This window comes from Octodon degus, unplaced genomic scaffold (assembly GCF_000260255.1).
Source record: "Octodon degus isolate 3935 unplaced genomic scaffold, OctDeg1.0 scaffold00019, whole genome shotgun sequence".
Lineage (NCBI taxonomy): Eukaryota > Metazoa > Chordata > Mammalia > Rodentia > Octodontidae > Octodon > Octodon degus.
Genome location: NW_004524595.1, coordinates 22,504,291 through 22,517,085, shown reverse-complemented (window position 1 = coordinate 22,517,085; position 12,795 = coordinate 22,504,291). Strand labels below are relative to the sequence as shown.

The 12,795-nt window shown below is 38.2% G+C and overlaps 1 protein-coding gene across 1 annotated transcript in view; it reads right to left on the bottom strand.

Moving 5' to 3' along the window:
* Window positions 1-2,780: 2,780 nt before the first annotated feature.
* Srp72 (signal recognition particle 72) overlaps window positions 2,781-12,795 on the bottom strand; it is a 22,416-nt gene continuing 12,401 nt past the window's right edge. Inside the window, exons 8-15 of the mRNA XM_004627582.1 lie at window positions 11,396-11,527; window positions 10,571-10,699; window positions 9,553-9,625; window positions 7,468-7,532; window positions 4,919-5,014; window positions 4,040-4,143; window positions 3,836-3,913; window positions 2,781-2,922 (exon numbers count right to left, since the gene is read on the bottom strand). Of these exons, the coding sequence (XP_004627639.1) occupies window positions 2,781-2,922; window positions 3,836-3,913; window positions 4,040-4,143; window positions 4,919-5,014; window positions 7,468-7,532; window positions 9,553-9,625; window positions 10,571-10,699; window positions 11,396-11,527 (819 nt within the window). The remainder of the gene's footprint in view (window positions 2,923-3,835; window positions 3,914-4,039; window positions 4,144-4,918; window positions 5,015-7,467; window positions 7,533-9,552; window positions 9,626-10,570; window positions 10,700-11,395; window positions 11,528-12,795) is intronic.

Genomic DNA, 12,795 nt, shown 5'->3' with positions numbered 1-12,795 from the left:
CTACATTCTCTTAATTCAAGGAATAGAGGGATTTATTCTAATAGTTTTTGTAAATAGTGTATCATTTCTACATCTTGTACAACAAACAACCACTAGGCAGGCAGTATGCAATGTGTTAATTGGAACTGTCCTACCAATTTGATTTGAAACTGTCTCATTGCTATTTATTTCTCAATAAAATTATGGAAAAAAAAAAAAAAGAGGGAGCTAAATCTCTGAACAGGTTCCTTTGACACTGCCAAAATTTCATCCCTATGTCATTCAGTTGTAAAAGCTCATTCATGATATCCTGAAGAATAAAAATAAAAGGTAGTGTCTTATTCTATTAGCTTAGTATTTCATCTAGCACTAGATTTTGAAACAGGATCCCGGTTGCTCAGAATTTCCCAGAGGTTCTCTGCTAATTTCTTAGTCCTAAGCCTCTGCCCAATTTGTCTACTCAAGTCCTCCTCAAAATCTGAAAAATCACTGCCCAAATGTCTGCCTCATTACCACTGTCCTAAGGAATAACTACTCCCTCTGGCATACTCCTCTATAAGACATGCAACCCTAACACATAAACCTTTATTACACATGTTGTTTACATATATTTCCTCTTGCCTTATATTCTGGTCAACCGCTAGCACAAACCCGTAACACAGTATAGCTTCAAAAGAAACTAATCCTTTGCACCCAAAAGTTAGCATAAAATAGGGACCATTAATAACATCTAACAAAGGCTGGGGAGATGGCTCAGCTCAGTAGAATAAGCACTTGCCTTGCAAGTGGAAGGGCCTGAGTTCAATCCCTGGTTCCACAAAAAGAAAAAAGGAAAAGAACACTGGCCAGACATAATAGGGCACATCTGTAATCACAGCATTTGGAAGGCTGAGGCACAAGGATCACAAAAAGATTGTACATTCTTAGTAGGTACCCAACACTCATTTTGGTAAAGAAAAATGTATTGAAAATATTTAAACAGGTGATACTTGAAAGCCCATTTAAGATCTAGTTGCATTAATTTTGGTGTTCCTGATAAGGCTTGAAGTTGGAATCATGACAAGATGGAATTTACAACAAGCTGGTATCTCTAAGACTCCAATTCTTAAATTTTTAAGAATATGGGGATACTTTTTATCAGGTTTTTTTAAAATTAATTAAATTTAGTTGGTACAGGGTCTCACTACACAGCTCAGACTCATAGTGATCCTCCTGTCTCAGCCTCCCCAGTACTGGGATTACAGGTGTGCGCCACCACACCATTTCAGGGGCTGGCATAGCTCGGAGCCCACATGGCATGCAGCACTGGGGATCAAATTGAAGTCCTTGTGCTTGCTAAGCAGGTGGTGAGAACTTTATCAGAGTTCTTAATGAAGGAGAGCAATCATACATACATAGTTACTTTTTCATGTGTGTGGTAGTAGAGATGGCATCTAAGGCCTAAAGCATGCCAGGCAAATGATCTTCTGATCAGCTACACTCCTAGTTACACTCCTGACTGTCTTCAGTCAGGGCAAAATTCAGATTAAAAAAAGACAATCACAAAAGAAGAAAATGTAAAAGTATGAAAATTCACAAAACTGGCCAAGTATTTGATCTGTTGCATGCTCTGCTCTGAATGAAAATCAGAACCTTTTACTTGGGCCTCTTTTTTTTTGGTAGTGGGAATTCAATTGAGGACTTCACACTGGCCAGGTAGGCATTTGTGCTGCTTGCGGAGCTCCATCCTTATCCCTCTGCTAAATGACTTTATGATGGTAATCTGGGAGAACGAGGAAAGAATCATAATCTGACTTACTGTAAATAAATGAAACTGATTAACCTTTCTAAGAAATTGGCAAAATAAACCATCTGAACTTTTGTTTGGCAATACTAAACGATGAGATAGGTATAGGGGCATACATCTGCAATCCCAGCGCTCAAGAGACTAAGGCAGGAGGACTGCCACAAGTTCCAGGCCAGCCTGGGCTACACAGTGATTTCAAGGCCAGCCTGAACTACACTGTGACACCTTGTCTCAAAACAAAACAAAAAATAAATGATGTTCAGGATACATCCAGTATAATAAATTCAACCAATAGAATGTTTTGCATTAAAAAAAAATGAAATATGTCTACACTTGGTCCATGGAAAGATCTCCAGGACCTACTAAATTCAAGGCAAGTTAGAAAATCATACAACAGCATCTATCTATCTTCTGTGAAAAATAACACAATATTTATAGATGATCTTATGTGTGCAGATACCAAGATAGAAGATACACTGTGTCAGTCGTGGTGAACCTATGGCTGGTGGCCAGTGTTATTTTATTTAAATTTCTTTATGTATTTGGTACAGGGTCTCACTATGCAGATTGGACTGATGGTGATCCTGCTGTTTTCAGCCTCTCAGTGCTGGCTGGGATACAGGCATATGCCACCTTCCCCAGTCTAGGTCGCAGGCTCAGCGTGCCCTGGGACCAGGGCTGGCACAACATGCAGGACCAGGGATCGAACCCTGGTCCCTGCATTTGACAAAGGAGGTGCTTAGTCTGCTGAGCTATCTCGCCAGCCCTCACAGTGAGTTGTTAATGTCACTGAAGGCTCTAAAAGTTTGCCATCACTGCACTCTGTTGACACCCAAGGCTGATTTTGGGCTGAGGCAGAGGGGAAAGAAGGAGTATGTGCTGGTCACAGGAAAAGAAACACGGGGGACTTACACTTCATTCATGTGGATTTTTATGAGAATGTATTTTTTTATTCTTATGTAATTTAAAATCAGCACTAGAGACTATTTTAGAAATGGTTTTAGCTAAATAAACATTACCCTTGTTCCTTTGGTTGACTATCGCCGGTGACTTTTCCACCCTTCTTCCGAACATACGTAGCACCAGGAGAATTTTCAAGAGCCTCAACATCTACTTTTAGAGACATACTATCCGATGAGGGCAAGTGTTTGCTAAGACTACAAGAGAATAAGAGTTCAGGAATACAACATACACATCCGTCAATATACATATGCCAACAGAACAAGAGGCTTGTCTTTTCCTTAGATCTTTCATCAAAAGCAAACAAAACACTGCTCTTAAATCTTCTGCAGTATAGCAGACTAGCAAGTCATGTCAATTATGTAAGCATACATTTTGAAAAGAGAACATGAAGGGTCACAATCTTATCATTTATTGCTTAGCTCAGTGATGTATTTAAAGGTATTCCTAAAGCAATCATCAAGCCTATAAAATACAAGCCTGCTCACTGCAAAGGCTGGTGATCATCCACTCCCCTGCCTTGATTAGAGGAGCATGTACAACCCAAGTACAATCTCAGGACACCAAACCCTCCCATCAACAGTAACTGAGTAGGGCCGGGGAGAAGGCTCAGTAGAATAAGTGCTTGCCCGGCAAGCGCAAGGGCCTGAGTTCAACCGGAGTCCTGCAAAAAACAAAACAAAAAAACCCAGTATCCTAAATCTTTAATTACAATAGTAACCATCTCAAAATACATGCACAACTACCCATAATATACACTGTTATTTCACTTATGTGTTTGTGTATGGGGCTGGACTTAAACATGGAGGAATATTAACTTCCTTTTTGCTTCTAAATCAGACTACCTCAAGGTAAAGCTATCACTACACTGCTCAGTCACAATGATTAGTAATTCTAGTATCTACTTTTGGTAGTTAGAGGGAGATTTTATTGTTAATTGAAATTTACAACAAAAATATTTGGTCAGGGCCAGGGAGATAGCTCAGTAGAATAAGCACTTGCCTGCAATCCCTAGTACTGCAAAAAAAAAGTATTTGGTCAACACATAGGTCCTATAGAAGAGCTCTATGTTCAATGGGGAGCTGTCAGGAACCACAATAAAAAGGATACGCTTTTGCTTTCTCTGGATCTACAAGCGAGTATGCAGAAATAAGCTGTGCCAGGGTGTGAATATCTTTTGGATTTTGTCTAAAAGAAATAAGAAAGTTACTGAATAGTTTATAAACTAAGAAAACAACAGGGAGAATCATTTCTCTCTTATTAAATAACAGCAATAAGACACAGATTTCTACAGCTTCACCTTTCAGAACTTACTTCCATAGCTGTTCTAGGTCACTAATTGCCTCCTTCTTCCGCCCATATTTGAGTTTGAAATTTGCTGCTTCTCTTATCAAGGACAAATGAGCAAGAGATTTGGGCTGCAAGTTAAATTTAAAAAAATTAAGCTAAATACCCAACAAGTCAATGAATTTATATTAGACCTTTGAAATGGACCTCTCCTTTAAGTTCCTTAAGTTTTACTGAATGGTTGAAACAAACTACTCACATACACACAGGACATGTGGACAGATAAATGAGTGCAGGCAATCCTGAAATGCATGGTTGAACATATTCTAGTCCTATTTAGTTGTTTATGACTAGAAATATTCCTCAAAACTAAATCTTACATGGAAGCCACCATAGTTCTGACATAGTATTTCAACACAGTATTTCCCTAACGGCCCTTCAGTAGTAGTGATAGCACACTGGTAAGCTGGGACTGCCCCTGCACAGACCCATACAGGAAAAAATGAAGATGACGCAATTAAACGATAATGTAATTATTCCTGGTACTACTGTTCTAATAATTACTGCCACTAAAGGACTTTCTAGCCATAAAGATGAACTTTCTTATCAGCAATCATTGTACTGTTATTCTTATACACTGTGATTACTCACACAAGTGTACACATATACACCCAGAGAATCAAGTTTTAAGAAACATGAGCTTTTCCATTTTGCAGCCATTCTTTAGGTCTAATAACTTTATTTGGACTTAATATACCCCCAAAACTGAAGATGATAGTCTAATAACATCCAAATTTTAATGTGGTAACTTGAATATTCTAGTTCTCTGAAATTTTGATTTCATTACTGCAGCTTTCTATTATCTAGGTAAAAACATGTTTGCAACATTTTATTCCATTTACTTACCTGATGGTTTTGGTACCACTGGATAGCCTGTGTGAAGACCTCAATGGCACTATCAATGTCTTCTTCATGGCTGTACATGGTCACTAGAGCCGACACCTGGTCAGCCAAAGGCATAAATTAATGAATAAAATTCTCCCTTCACTCTCTCAGAACACATTTTTTGAAATAATAAAGACTGCTGGGGGCTGGAGAGATGGCTCGGTGGTCTAAAGCACCTACTTGGAACAAGCTTAGCTAAAGCACAGGGACTGCGGTTCGATCCCCCAGCACCACATGCCAGCCAGCCGCGCCCCCTGGTGGGTTGAGCTGGCCACACACACACACACACATACACACACACTAAATGTTAAAAAAAAAAAGACTGCTGGGCTCTTTGTCAGTACCTCGTCATATAAAAAATATTTTTTAGACAGTACAATGCCATGAACAACAGTGTTTTCTAAAATGAAGGTAATTATCTAGTAAGTGTACCTTTTTTACTAAAGCATTATTTTTAAAATTTTTTTTTTCTTTTTGGTGGAGCCAGATATTGAACTCAGGCCCTTGTGCGTGCCAGGCAAGCACTTACTCTACTGAGCTATCTCCCCGGCCCCTACTAAAGCAAATGGTTTGGTAAGTTTGGAAGTTGAGAACAGGCATTTAGACATGCTTACTCAACAAGATACAGCTGAGGGGCTGGGGAGATGGCTCAATAGAATAAGCACTTGCCTGGCAAGCTCAAGGGCCTGAGTTCAATTCCCGGTTCCACAAAAAAAAAAAAAAAAAAAGATACAGCTGAACATTAAAGTGTGTGACCTGTGAGGCTGAGCTCCCATGATAGCTGCATGTGGCCTGAACTGCATAATGCCAAGGAAAAGCCTGCCTAGTGCCTACCAAGGAGAGCAAGGAGGCTCACAATGTTAAGAGTGGAAGAGCAGGAAAATGAAGAACCATTGGACATGAAGATAAGAGAGACAGAAAAGATCTTTAAAAAATTCATAAACACAAATAATAGGTGTCAGGAATGAGGGAGATTCTATGGACAATAGGCAGAAAATAAATGAAGAGTCAAATCAAAGACAAATAAAAGAGAAGAAGGGGGCCAGCCAGATAGCTCAGCGGACTGACGTGCCTGCTTAGGCAGGCGCAGGGACCAGATGTTCGATCCCCAGCATGCTGTGCTGTCCCCGCCCCTGGTGTATGCTAAGATGGTGATTGAGACCATTGACGATTGAGAGATTGAGATGCAGGGACCGGAGTTCAATCCCTGCAGTACCGTGCCAGCCCTGCCCCCAGGTTGCACTGAGATGGTGATTGAGACTAGGCGTGGTGGAATGTGCCTGTAATCCCTGCACTTGGGAGGCTGAAAACAGGAGGACCACTGCGAGTACCATCTGTAGACCATGTACTAAATACATAAAAAAAAAAAAAAAAAAAAAAAAAAAAAGAAAGTAGATCTTTTTCAAAGGGATGGGGGAACAAGAGATGGAGGAAGGAGAGAGAAAGACATGCTGAATAGAGAGCTTTTGCAAATGTGAGGGAGACCAACAGATGGAAGAACAGGGAAGGAGTAGAAAGATAGGGGCTGAAAAAAAAGTTGTATTATGTATATGTATCAATTCCCTACAATAACTGTAATTACTAATAAAAACTACACTGAGTGAAAAAAGAGAGAGGGAAAATGTTATTCACACATTCTATTGCAATAAGTTCAACATTTTAGATGAAGTGGGTAAATTTCCTGAATGGTAACAGAAGATCAGATAAAAAATATTAGAACTATTTTATTTTCAGCCATATAATGTACTGGGTTTGTTTCTATTTTAAAGAAATATGAATCAAGAGAAGGTACTGCTATAATATTACACACTTATTAGCGCTGACCACAAACATGCTGTGTAGGAGGAAACAAATGTGAATAAAATAGATGCACATCCTGCGATCAGAAAATTAAGTGTTGGGGCTGGTGAGATGGCTCAGTGGTCTAAAGCACCTACTTAGAACAAGCTTAGCAAAGCACAGGGACCGCGGTTCAATCCCCCAGCACCACATGCCAGCCAGCCCCACCCCCTGGTGGGCTGAGCTGGCCACACACACACACACACACACAAATAAATAAATAAATAAAAAGAAAATTAGTGTCCACTATGAAATTTTCCAGCTTTCATAGCTGTAACAACAATCTGAACCTGTCACAGTTCATCAAAGAAATAAATATTAAAGTTTGTTGGCCACTATTATCAAATTGCTTTAACTCAAAAGAAATCAACAGTGGCACGGCAAACACGCAGGTAAAAGAATTCCCTGTACAGGTCTGAGATCATTTTAGGTTGACTTCCCATTGATAATCTTAAGTCCTAAAGAGTACCAGACACATTTAACTGAATAATAAAAATCAATAAAAAGCAAAGCACAACGTAAACTTAAATTTATATCAGTTATTTGTTATTCCCTCTACTTCTACCTTATAAATATATAAAAGAAATTAAGTAGAAATCATAATAAAGAAACATCAGATAAATAAATGCAAAATCAATTCCAGTCTTGTAATAGTTTAGTTACAAACTCACCATTCCTGGTTTATGCTTTAACTCTTCTATGCTTCTCAGTATTAGACACGCTTTGGAAATATTACCTTAAGAGATTAAAAACAAAATCAGACACTGGGAATATAGCTCAGCAGCATAGTGCCTGCACAGCAAGTGGGCGGTTCTGAGTTTGATTCCTGGTTCCAAAAATACCCCCAACAAAATCAGCACCACACTGAAGAAAGAACATTGGGAGGGTTTATGGGACGGTTTACTTCTTTATATCACTTTTCCTTAGGAAAGATATTCTGAGTCTTACTTTGCAACATCTGTTTTGTATTTTGAGATAGGGTCTCATCATGTAGGTCAGGCTGGGCTTGAACTATGTTGTCCTGGCTGGCCTCAAACTCAGAGCAATCCTCCTGCCTCAGGTTCCCAAATGCTAGAATTTACATGCATGCACTTCCATGCCTGGCTTGTAACATCTTTAAATACACAAGCCTTGGGTCCCTGGAAATAGGGAATGTATACTTTTACAAACAAGGACAATGACTATTGAGGACCTAACACACCTTGCTTAAGCTTACAAAGAAAGTTAATGGTATAGTTGCTATAGAAAGTCTTGGAACTCCCAGTCTGTTAGGTTCTAATTCTCCTTATCAAACTGTATTTTGTAAGTGGTAACAGAGATTCTTCCCTGAAGGCCTTAAAATACATTGTTACCAATGTGAGTATGATGGAAAATTTGTGGGGTTAAGGTTCTGATTTTCAGGGGTCAGGGAGATGGCTCAGTGGAATAAGCGCTTCCCTGGCAAGCACAAGGACCTGAGTTCAATCCCTGGTTCTACCAAAAAAAAAAAAAAAGATTCTGATTTTCTATTCTCTTTTTTTTTTTTTTTTCCTGGCAGAACCAGAGATTGAACTCAGGCCCTTGTGCTTGCCAGGCAAGCCCTTATTCTACTGAGTTATCTCCCCAGCCCCGATTCTCTCCATTTTTGAAATAAAAACTTCTTAATTTTTGTACTCAATAACTTTGGAATGATAAAATGAAAGTTGCAGATATTTGCAAAGACATTAGCAGCAGTTTTACACCCTTATTACTTCATTAAGGAGCCTTTTAAGACATTTTTCCCCCTAATTATCAACTCCCTTCCCACGACCCATGATTTTTATTCCTGCCACTGCAAGAACTTGCTGACCATTTATCACCCCCAATGAGAAGGTATGCCACTGCATCAGAGGTATCTGACAGAATTTTTCTTTTTTTTTTTTTTTTTTTGTAGTACGGGGGATTGAACTCAGGCCCTTACTGAGTCATCTCCCTGGGCCCAGAATTTTCTATAAAGCTAGAAATGCTCTATCATCTGTGCTGCCCAACCCAAGGGCCACTGACTGCATGTAGATACTATGTTTCTAAAGGATGGCTAGCACTAATCCAGAGGAACTGAAATTTAAATTTTGATTAAATTTCAAGTAGCTGGGGGCCAGGAAGATGGCTCAGTAGAATAAGTGCTTGCTTGGCAAGTGCAGGGTCTTGAGTTCAACCCCCAGTACCACAAAAATAAGTAAATTTCAAACAGCTACATGTGCCTAGTGGCTAGTATACCAGAGAACACAATTTTAGATAATGATTCAAGGTTGGTTTAAAACAGCTGCCAAATCACTGGCAGTTTTCCTGTTAAGAATCAAACATAGGGGGCTGGTGAGATGGCTCAGTGGTCTAAAGCACCTACTTAGAACAAGCTTAGCAAAGCACAGGGACCACAGTTCAATCCCCCAGCACCAAATGCCAGCCAGCCACGCCCCCTGGTGGGCTGAGCTGGACACACACACATAAATAAAAAAAAAAAAAAAGAATCAAACATAGGGTACTAAGTTCTACAGGTGGGCATGTACAAATGAAGAATAAAAAGTGAAGCTAAGAACTTAGGAAATCTGAGGAAGTAAGGACACCTCTTTCCTTTTCTTGACCTTCAACATCCAGACTGAAGTTTATTCTCATAACTTAAAAAAATCCACAAAAGGGTCACCACTAAGTGCTGGAGACCACATGGCCTATCTTCATGTTGGAAACAATGATAATTACATGTATTATCTTGCAAGAAATCTTAAATGAAATATTAGTACCTTGAGAAATTTTCAACTGTGCCATGGTCAGCTTAATTTCAGCTGCATTTTCTGGATGCTGATCTGAAAATTCCTAAAATATTTTTAGTTAGACGGAAAAAAAGTCACAATCTATACAATAGTAAACATTATAATTACCTCAGCTAACAGATTTCTCACATATTAAACCTAGTTCAGGTCAAAATCTTAACTTGGAAAAAATTTTATTAGATATCTGTTTTGCTTTATATAAGGTATGCTCCAAAAATATAATCTATTAAGTTTCCAGGAAGTCACTGATAATCAAACAGTAAGGACTACTATGTAAACGTTTTTGCTTTTTTTAAAAAAAGACGTTCAAGGGCTGGTGAGATGGCTCAGTGGTCTAAAGCACCTACTTACAACAAGCTTGGCAAAGCACAGGGACCGCGGTTCAATCTCCCAGCACCACATGCCAGCCAGCCCCGCCCCCTGGTGGGCTGAGCTGGCCACACACACACACACACACACACACACACACACACACAAATAAATCTAAAAATAAATAAAGTGGAATCCTATAAAAAAAGACGTTCAAAGAGTGCCTCCTTAAGGGACCCTGGTAGGCAACTTTGCCTCTCAAGATGGTCCAGTTTTACCGTCAAACTTTCTAGCATAGTTTCTAGTCAAGAAATTCAAATATGTAGTATCAGCAGGTGTAAGTAAAAATAAGTCAGTACTTCCACAACTGTTTGCGATTTTGGAGTAGGACTTGCCAGAGAATACACACGGAAGCAGAGTTTGGTACTGGTATTGTGAGCCTAAAGCCAGCCTTTATCTCATATAAAATGCATCACCAAATGAAAACATTCTTCAGGCTTATGTAAATTTATATAAAACAAAACTATAACCTAACAATTAACTAAAGTAACCTGGAATTTATCTAGTGGTAGAGAAATTACTAGCTTTCCTGTTAAAGATAAAAGTTTGCAGGTTATTATAATGAAATGAAACAAGGCTGCCTGATTCTTCATTAAAAATTCAAGCACAGTGTCTTTACCTGAAGTAGCTCTATTGCTTTTGTGTGCTGTTTTTCCCGGCAGAGCTGGGCAGCTTGGATTAATACTGGCAGGAGATGCTCAGGACTTTGGGACTGTAAGCCAGCAGATATTTTACGGCACTGCTCTGCCTAAATAAAGAACCAATTTAAAGTAAAAGAAAAAATTTCAACTTACTGAGTTTAAACTGAGCTCTAAAAACCTATAACAATTCTAAATATCCAACTGAATGTCTAAATTCAGATTTTTAAAAGCATATCAAGTATTAAAATCACGATATAAAATACTAATAACCTGACCCAATTTTAAATAATAAAATTACTGCCTTACTTTCATCAAAAATATATTTTAGACAAGTATGAATTTATAGTTAGAATACATATATTAGAATTAATCTCTTTAACATTCATAACTTGTAATTATACCCAACTAAAATGGAAAGAATCAAATCTTAATTGTAACTGGCATTTTTGACAAATTTATTTTAATCCAGAAAGTAAAAAGTAATGAGACAGGCTGGAGATATAGCTCAGTGGCATAAGTGCCTGCCTGGCAAGCGCAAGGTCCTGAGTTCAATCCATGGTACCACAAAACAAAAAGTAATGAGAAAGTCATCTCATTTAAGGTGCCAGCACTGTCAACCACTGAGTTTCTGTAATCTATCTTTACACAGAACTGGGTAAACTGTATATAAAAAAAAGTCTATGACACATGATATTCTGAAGGAAAATAAACTATAAACAAAAAATAAAAACAGGTTAAGATAATACACCCATTACAACTCATATGTTATACAAAGGTTTATCCAGGAAATCAATGCATCTTACCTGGTTTGTGTACATAGCAAGTAAAGCTTTGTTAAATTCTATAGCTTGCAGTTGCTTCTTTGAAAGCTTAAACTCTACTCCTTCTGCGTTGGTTAATTTCACCTTCTTCTTAGAGTCAAAGACATTTTGGTCCTGACCAAAAGAAAGTTCATCCACCATTAACAGAGTATCTAACTTCAACTCTTACAACATTCTGTGGCCTTACTTAGTTATTTTATAGAAACAGAACACAGCTTGGATATATCTACCCGGTTAGGGTTCCTACGCTAAAAAAAAAAAAAAAAAAAAAAGCACATATTTGTCTTGGGTTCTTGGCTCACAGATAAAAACAAAAAACAAACTGCAATTCAAATCTGCTCGTGTACATATTTTTTTAAATCACAATTTAGTCCTGTTCTCCTTTATAGCCCTCTAAAGCTGGGTTCCTCCTGCAGCTATGACAAGGTAAAAATGAGCTTCTTTGAAGGCAAGGTGGACAAGCGTTATGTTTCCATCGTTAACTTCCTGTTTGAGCTTTTTCAAGGAAGAAAGTAGGGTAAACATCATAGTGTACTGGGACTACAAATATACCTGTGTAATTTCTCCAAGTTTTAGAATTTAGATTAATGAAAAAATAACCTATTCTTGATGAAACTACCAATATATTAAGTAAATTATACAAATTGCAGAAATATTTATATTACTTTGGAACTCACTATCAACAGAAAATACTCGTTTAACACAGCTTTTGTTTTTCCTATTCTAAGGCCCTTCTTCTCAACTAGGGAGAAACACAAAGAAGCTTAATTTTTGAAATTTCTGCAAACAGCAACATTTGTCTAAAAGAAACTCTGATAAAAGTTATAAAAAATCCCAAGCCTCTCACCAAAAGGGAGCCAGGGAAGTCACACTGCACTGTCACAACAATGTACCTCAGTATCTCCTAGTCAGCCTTATAAAATGATAGTTACAAGTAGGTGCTTTGTAAAATAATGTATTTACTTGCAAATATTTGATATAACTTTTTTCCCCTTAGCACTGAGGATTAAATCATTGAAATACACTCCCACTTTTTATACATTTTTCAAAAAGTTTGAGACTATAGCCTCACTAAATTGTCTAACCTAATCTCAAACTTGTAATTCTGTCCCAGGCAATTGAGTAGCTGGCTAATATTACAGGTGTGCACAATCACAAATAGCTATAACTGCTTTTCTTTCATTGTCTTTTTGAGACAATTTTGTTACGCAGTTCAGGCTGGCCTTCAACTCACTCTGTAGCCCAGGATGACATTGAACTAGCAACAATCCTCCTGCCTGAGCCTCCCCAGTGCTGGGATTACAAATGTGCGCCACCATGACCAGCTCATCACTGTTTTTAAAACCAAATCCTTCACTAGCATAAAAACTTAAAAACAAAGA